This window comes from Mesitornis unicolor, unplaced genomic scaffold, assembly GCF_000695765.1.
Source record: "Mesitornis unicolor isolate BGI_N332 unplaced genomic scaffold, ASM69576v1 scaffold11172, whole genome shotgun sequence".
NCBI lineage: Eukaryota > Metazoa > Chordata > Aves > Mesitornithiformes > Mesitornithidae > Mesitornis > Mesitornis unicolor.
In genome coordinates this window covers 5,801-12,942 of record NW_010171257.1, presented here as the reverse complement: position 1 = coordinate 12,942, position 7,142 = coordinate 5,801, and the positions used below count along the sequence as shown (strand labels likewise).

The window sequence follows — 7,142 nt, the reverse complement described above, 5'->3', positions numbered from 1 at the left end:
CAGGAATGCAAACTGGTAACCATCTGAAAGAAAATCATCTTGGACTATGAAGACTCCCTTGGCTACGTTGTATGTTTTCTACTCAAAGATCATCGGTGAAGGAGAGAATCCTAAGTGTGGGAGTGGGAATCCTAAGCAAAGTTTTCAGAGCTTATTTCATCTCATTTATTTTTTTTTTCCTTCAAAATTTGAGATAATAGAGAACTGGTAGTTGAAAAGCCTTGTTTGTAGAAGCTACAGGCAAGTTGTTTGAAGCATTGAAATACATTAGTTTTATATAAATCTGTGTTTGGCTTCTGGTTTTTATTGGCACTAGTAACTCATTTTTTCCTTTGCACTCTTTTCTGTGCAACAAATCTGAATGTTCATGTCTACCTTTCTACCTTTGTAGTTTTGAAAACACAGCTTTTCATTCAGTTAACTTAAATTTTAAACCATGAGGGCCGATGCCAAGACTCCTCTAGATGTTAAATCTGTAGAGACAGTATTTACATTATTGTCAGTTCTAGAAGAACATCAGGTGTGCCCAACTGAAGTAAATAGTTTTATGTTTGAGCTTCTGTTCTGCAGTGTGTGAAGGAGGCGAGTTTTCTGCCCATCCTGCAGTGTCTCCAGCTGGGCACATCTTCAGTGGAAAATCTTCTCTAGGACGCTGTTGTAGATGTCTTTCTTTATTTTGTTGCAGTTTGCCATCATGGGTAATTCAGAAAAGATGAGATCTATAATGTGAGCTTATTTTGGAGTATTTGCCATGTAAACTTCAGTAATAGATAAACAGAGAACCATGTGACAGCTTTCCTTTTAGGACCCAGTGTTTTTCAGCATCTCAGGTTGCAAAGCACTTAAACTGGTGTGGAACAGAAAAAGTAAGACCAGAAAAGATTTCAGTCCCTACCTGAAACAATTGCAGGAGTACGAACTTACAAAACAAACTCCTTCCTGAAAATAACTTAATTTGCGGACTAAAGCGACTTCCTTAGGCCCAATGTACTTCGCATTCTTCAACCATTTCAGGGAAAAAGTAATTGCTCTGCTTGTTTTCCAGTGAAAAATTACCTTTGTATATATCAGAGATAATGGTTGTAAGATGACAAATTATTTCTTAGTGACTTCTTGGAACTAAAGTGCATACGTAAATGAAAGCAGATAAGTATTTACACAAGAGAAACGAAAGAGATTCCTCCTCTCCTCCCGGATCAAATGGATGCTTCTCGTTATGCTCTTCTTGCAGGGTTTTGACCAACTGCGGGTGGAAGGGTTGCTGTGTGATGTGACGCTCGTTCCAGGAGATGGTGATGAAGTGTTTCCTGTGCACAGAGCGATGATGGCTTCTGCAAGTGATTACTTCAAGGCTATGTTCACAGGTGGTGTTTCTGTTAAAATCATGCACGCTGCTGTCTCCAAATTGCCATCATTTGGCCACTCAGACACACGTTCAGTGTTGTGTGTGAAGCAGCTCAGGGTTGCAAGCAACTCTGTGGAGTTGTACTCTCTATACTGTTGCATATGGGTTTTTAAATTAGACTTTAAAATTGTGCTTTATTTTTGTATAAGTTCATGAAATTATTTCAACCCAGTCAAAATGATTGTATAAACTTACCTACGTGTCTTTTTCAGGAGGAATGAAGGAACAGGATTTAATGTGCATTAAGCTTCACGGTGTGAACAAAATAGGCCTAAAGAAGATTATTGATTTCATTTATACTGCAAAACTTTCCCTTAATATGGACAACCTTCAGGACACTCTGGAAGCTGCCAGTTTTTTGCAGATTTTACCTGTTTTGGACTTCTGTAAAGTGTTTCTTATCTCTGGGGTAAGACTTACTACTTGCTTCACATTTACAAAGATTAAGGCCTTGGGTTTGGTGGTTTGGTATTTTTTTGGGGGGGTGGTGGTGGTGTTTTTTATAAGAACAGTGACAATGTAATAGTTAAGTCCAAAACTTGCCATTATTCATCGTTTGGATTCACAGAGAACAAGTTTGCTTTGTAGTTTTCTTGAAAATCTTTTTTATTCTGAGTATTATGTATAGTGTAGGTTTGATGTAAGCGTTTTTACTACATTCAGATTCTTCTCATTGCTAAGCATATTGCTGTGCTGATAGCAGCAACGATAGCCATAGTTCCCAGATTCCTTACCAGATTCTTCGTTCATGCCCACGCGCTCGGTATCCTCCCATAAGGAAGCTGCTTGGCGAGTTAAACTGAGAACAGCAATAGAAGAGTGAGCTGCTGTTGCTGTCAGTACACTTTCTTGAAACAGTTCTGTTTTGAGGAATGAAGCCCACAACTGTAGTGATCATCAGAGACCATTACATCTTCTTTGTAAACCAGTGAAATTGGGCACAGTCCTTGAGAATAGTAATATATCCTCTGAAGGGATTATTAATAGGGGTGTTACAGAAATGTTGGTTGTATAAGAAGAGTAGCTACGGGGATTTTATGTTGATTGCCATATTTCCCTAGAACTAAAAATGGCTTTGAATGCCTACTGGGAAATATTTTTTCACAGTCACCAAAAGTCCTTTTGTAAGCAGGAGACAGCCCTCAAAGTAGCAACCCCCTCTCCTCTTCTACCAGTAATGGTTAGTTAAGAGAATAGTACTTATGTAGCAAAGTTGCTTTTGTACAATTGGAAAAGTAGAAAGTTTGCCCTGCAAGCAGTCTGCTGTAGTTTCGATGCAGTACAGTCTATTTATGGCTTAGCGTTGCCCTGCTGTTTTTTTTCTTTATGATAGAGATCAAAATCTCAGGTCCTGAACATGCTCTTCGGGGAGGGGGAACTTGGACAACCTTTCTTCCTCCTCCGTTCCTTCCCTCCTTCAGACGTGGTGTCCTGTTTTGTTTTGAGGCTGTGCTTTGGAGAATGCCATGCTCCCATCAAGCTGAATGTCAGACAGTTTTGCTGTTTTCTCTGTATTACAACCAACCTTCTCTTTTTGCAAAAGCAAGAAAGCTGTTAAAGATTCAGCTCGTTAAGTGGTCACTGGCTTCTTGTGTAAGCTTTTTCTTGGATTCTATCTTTGTGAGTGGGAAGAGGCAGGTAAGGAAAGAGATGTGATGTGGAAACACCCTTCATTCATCTGGTTCTAACCTGGTGTTAAAAGCATTGAATTTATACTCCTCTTGTTAAGCTTGTTGCTTATTAAGCACAGCTCGCATACATTTGATCAGCTTGGGTTGCTTTTCAGGGGTTTTGTTTTTTTTGAATATCCTTTGCTTAAATCTCAGCTCTCGGAGGTTTCAGGGTCTCACTGCATGACTGCACTCACTGTAGCGTTACAGTCAGGTTATTGCCTACATTTTGTGTGCTTCATTTATGTTCACTTTATTTCCGTATTTAAAGCAGCGCAATCTCAGCGTGTGGGTGTAGTTATCAATTTTATAACTCACACACAGTATGTAAGCATTGCCAATATATGAGACTTCAATACCTTTCCTAGTTCTTGCCCTGCTGTCTCGTACTAATACCGCTCTGTGGTACTAATGCCAACGAAGAGCACCGACCTGGTGAGGCCCCAGAATGAGCGCTGGGAGAGCCGTGCTGTCAGAGCAGCTCTGCCTAGAGACACGCTCTGGCATTACTTCAAATGTTTCCTGGAAGTTTTCTGATGTAAAGTGCTTATATACCATACTAGAAATCTGGCTTTACCTATAACAGCAAAACTGGTGTGTTCTACGTGAATTATAACGTTATTTGGAATTCAGCTTTCTAATTGTAATGAGAATTAAAGAAGCAAGTTTACTCCTGCTGCTCCTTACTCCATTACTCCTCAGGGTACAGAAATGTGACCTCCCTAACGAAGATATGTGCTGGGATTTATGCAAACAAGAGGCCTCCAAGCTGCTAATAACAGCAATCCGTTTCATGAGGAAAGTGTTAGAGGCATTTAGGCTTTGTAACGCTACTGTTTTACTTTCATTTAGGCCTGTTTTCTAATGGCCACTTCTCTGAGAATGTTGTGATAATGTTTCATTAATCTTAATACTCTTAAAGCTCGCACCGTCTGTTTTGTGTTGCTTGGGTTTGTTATTTACCTCCTGAAAGGATGCAGTCTGCTGCGCCAGGGTGAATGTTACTCCAAATGCCAACTTGCTTGGTGCTCTTTTGCATGGGAGATTCGGAGCGTTGTCCCTTTGATGGGAGGTGAGCCCCAGGGACACCGTGTTGCCCTTTCCCCTTTCTGGGTAGGGCAGCTGCCTGCTTATTTTGCTTTCTTAGAGAAAGAGCTTCTTTCATCTTAAAATGGAAGTATTTGGAAGAATGTTTTCCACTGTTTAAAACGCTTGTTTTCTGAAGGTTCCTTCCCCTACGGTGTTGCCTCAGTCGTTGTTTTGGTTCAAGTAATAAGTGTTTTGCTTGATACCACATGTTGAAAGCATCGAGGAGACTTTATTGTTTCTCTTTATTTTGTTGATTCTCCTTTCTGAAATACTTTTGTTTACACTGATGTCTAAGGGGACATAATCTCATTCGTTGTGTAGCTGTAGAGGAAGCACAAAGCTAAATTTGTGCTGTTAGCCTGGTTATGTTCTCAGCATCCTTGTGTAAAGAATTGTTGAATTAATTTACTTTTGAATTTGTTGGAGCAGGATCAAGAGTTGGTGAGCAAATGGGTTGGGTTTCTTTTTAAATTACCTTAGCTTCACAAAGATTACTCCCCATTTATACTGGTTTCGCTTCGTTTTTGAAGGAGCATTTCTGTGATTTAAAGAAGTTTTTTGAGCAAGTTTTGAGCTTATTTCTACTGCAATTAGCTGACTGAGAGCTGATGCAGCCATTCCCAGATGAATACTTCATTGTCTTTGAATTGTCTTGGGAGTCCATTATTAAGGAGATTATAGAAGTCTGTTCATGTAAAGTATAATGTAACTGTTACTTCGTAAGAGGGTATTGGAAATATTTACAAAGGAAAACATAGGCTGAAGGTAACAGCTTAATTTGTGCAAAGAATAGAGACACCTTCAAAGAAAGGTGTGTGTCGAAGCTGGCTTGTGAATATTCTTTTACCTGTTCTCTTGTCAAGTGGCCCATTGCTCTGCACGTCTTTGCTCTGCAGCTGAACAGACTCCCAGAGAAACACCGCAATTTTTCCTGAGATGTTTACAGTCTTACTTTTAGTATTGGTTTGAAATATTTATAGCTAGGCGGTATACTGGGACTGCTCCCAGGTTCACATCTAAATGAGCCGTAATGTAATTAACGTTAATAAAGATTCCACGGAAACGTTTTCTGAGTGGTGAGAGCTGGAGCACGCACAACGGTGTTTTTGCAAAAGTATCAGCGGTGTGCAAAATGGAGAAAGATGAGAAACCTATCCAGGTAAATTACAGCACTCAGGGGAAAAGCACAGCGCGATGGGGAAGGGGATGTTATCCTGCAATTAAAGAAAACATTCCAAAACACTGAAAATTAATGTCTTGGCTGTACCTCTCCTGTAGTTGCACGAGTAAATGTTATTCGTTCCTTAATTCTGTGCTTTACATTTTTGTAACAACGAGCAAATCATCAAATACTGAGGTCTCAATATTTGCACGTCCTGCCTTGTCATGAGAACTTGGTTAACTGAGGATGGAGCAAGGTGGTTTCGGTTTTGTGGGAGCATTGGATTTAACGCCGGGGCCACCTCTGCCAGCCACCAGAAATTCACCTAAAAAATATGGGGCTACGATTAATTTTGGTTTTTGAGCTGCTCAAATTTCTGTGCTGTTATTTCTGAACTTACGTATATGAGGGAAAAATGCAGAAAAATTGAGGATTTCAGGGGAGTTTAAGCTCTTTAACATGGACCCCTTGAAAAAAACCATGGTAAGAGCCTCAGTGTCTAACAGTCATTGAAACAACGACGTTAGACACCTGAATGTTCTGTGGTACTGGACTTCAGGAGTTCTCTGTGTGTTATTTCTCCTGAGTTGTTTTCCAAGGTCCTTGTGTTTGCAATCGTTTTGCTCCGTGTCCAGTTTTGTAGTATTTTATAGTCAATTAAGTTTTTACCAGAGCTTGGAAAGTGATTGCTTCAAAATGTCAAAGAATTAAGTCAACTGCTTTCTCAAGAAAGGACTGGCTTTTGCATTCAGTTTTTCAGGCTGCAATGATGCTACCAGAGCTTGGAAAGTGATTGCTTCAAAATGTCAAAGAATTAAGTCAACTGCTTTCTCAAGAAAGGACTTTGGCTTTTGCATTCAGTTTTTCAGGCTGTAATGATGCTGTGCTGTGCTTGACCTTTCCTTTTGTGAAACGCTTTTTAGTAGTTTCTGGAACTTTTACTTCTGCTTTGTAATGAGCAATTACAATGAGTAATGTGAATGAGCAATGACTACTCTGCTCAGTAGTCAAAGCCCAAGTAAAATAGGGTTTATTTAAAATTCTTGACTTCTTATGAAGTTTCGTAGCTGTTTGACCAGTTATGGCTTTTAGCTCTTTCTGTGTCAGTACCTTTACGAGTTACTGGATTCACTGTACATCAATAGGTGTTTAAATAGCATTATTGTTCTTTAATGCTGCCTAATTTTGAATATTTAAGTAGAAGTAACTATTGCATTTCAATCTGTTGAAGGTTTATTTTTTCGCTCTGGACCTTACCTTTATCATTGTATGTCTTTATGACTGTGAAGTATTTGCAGTATAATTTAGCCTGGTACATTGTTATCTTTGAGCCCAGTAAAATTGTAATCGTACTTCTGCTGAGAAAAGTAACCTTTAAGAAAATGTTTAATCTGGTACCCTGATTTGAAGTGAGTGGTGGAATTTGTTAGCAAGCCAAACAAAACAGACAATTTCATAAGCATAATGGGGAGTACTTACAGCCTTAGTATGGAAAAAACCCCAAAGCAGCCCACAACCCTGGGTACAGTGTAATTTCAGTGGATTCACAGAATCACAGAATATTGCGAGTTGGAAGGGACCTCTGGAGATCATCCAGTCCAACCCCTGCCAGAGCAGGATCACCAGACCAGGTCACACAGGAACACGGCCAGGCGGGTTTTGAATGTCTGCAGAGAAGGAGACTCCACAACCTCTCTGGGCAGCCTGGGCCAGGGCTCTGGCACCCTCACTGAGAAGAAGTTTTTCCTTATGTTGAGATTGAACCTCCTATGCTCCAGCTTGTACCCATTGCCCCTTGTCCTGTCATTGGACATCA

At 40.0% G+C, this 7,142-nt stretch overlaps 1 protein-coding gene across 1 annotated transcript in view; it reads left to right on the top strand.

The window, feature by feature from the left end:
- Positions 1-7,142, top strand: part of LOC104537173 (kelch-like protein 13) — a gene marked incomplete at its 3' end in the record, with an annotated part of 11,419 nt that overhangs the window by 993 nt on the left and 3,284 nt on the right. Inside the window, exons 2-3 of the mRNA XM_010179980.1 lie at positions 1,232-1,364; positions 1,618-1,814. Coding sequence (XP_010178282.1) covers positions 1,232-1,364; positions 1,618-1,814 — 330 coding nt within the window. The remainder of the gene's footprint in view (positions 1-1,231; positions 1,365-1,617; positions 1,815-7,142) is intronic.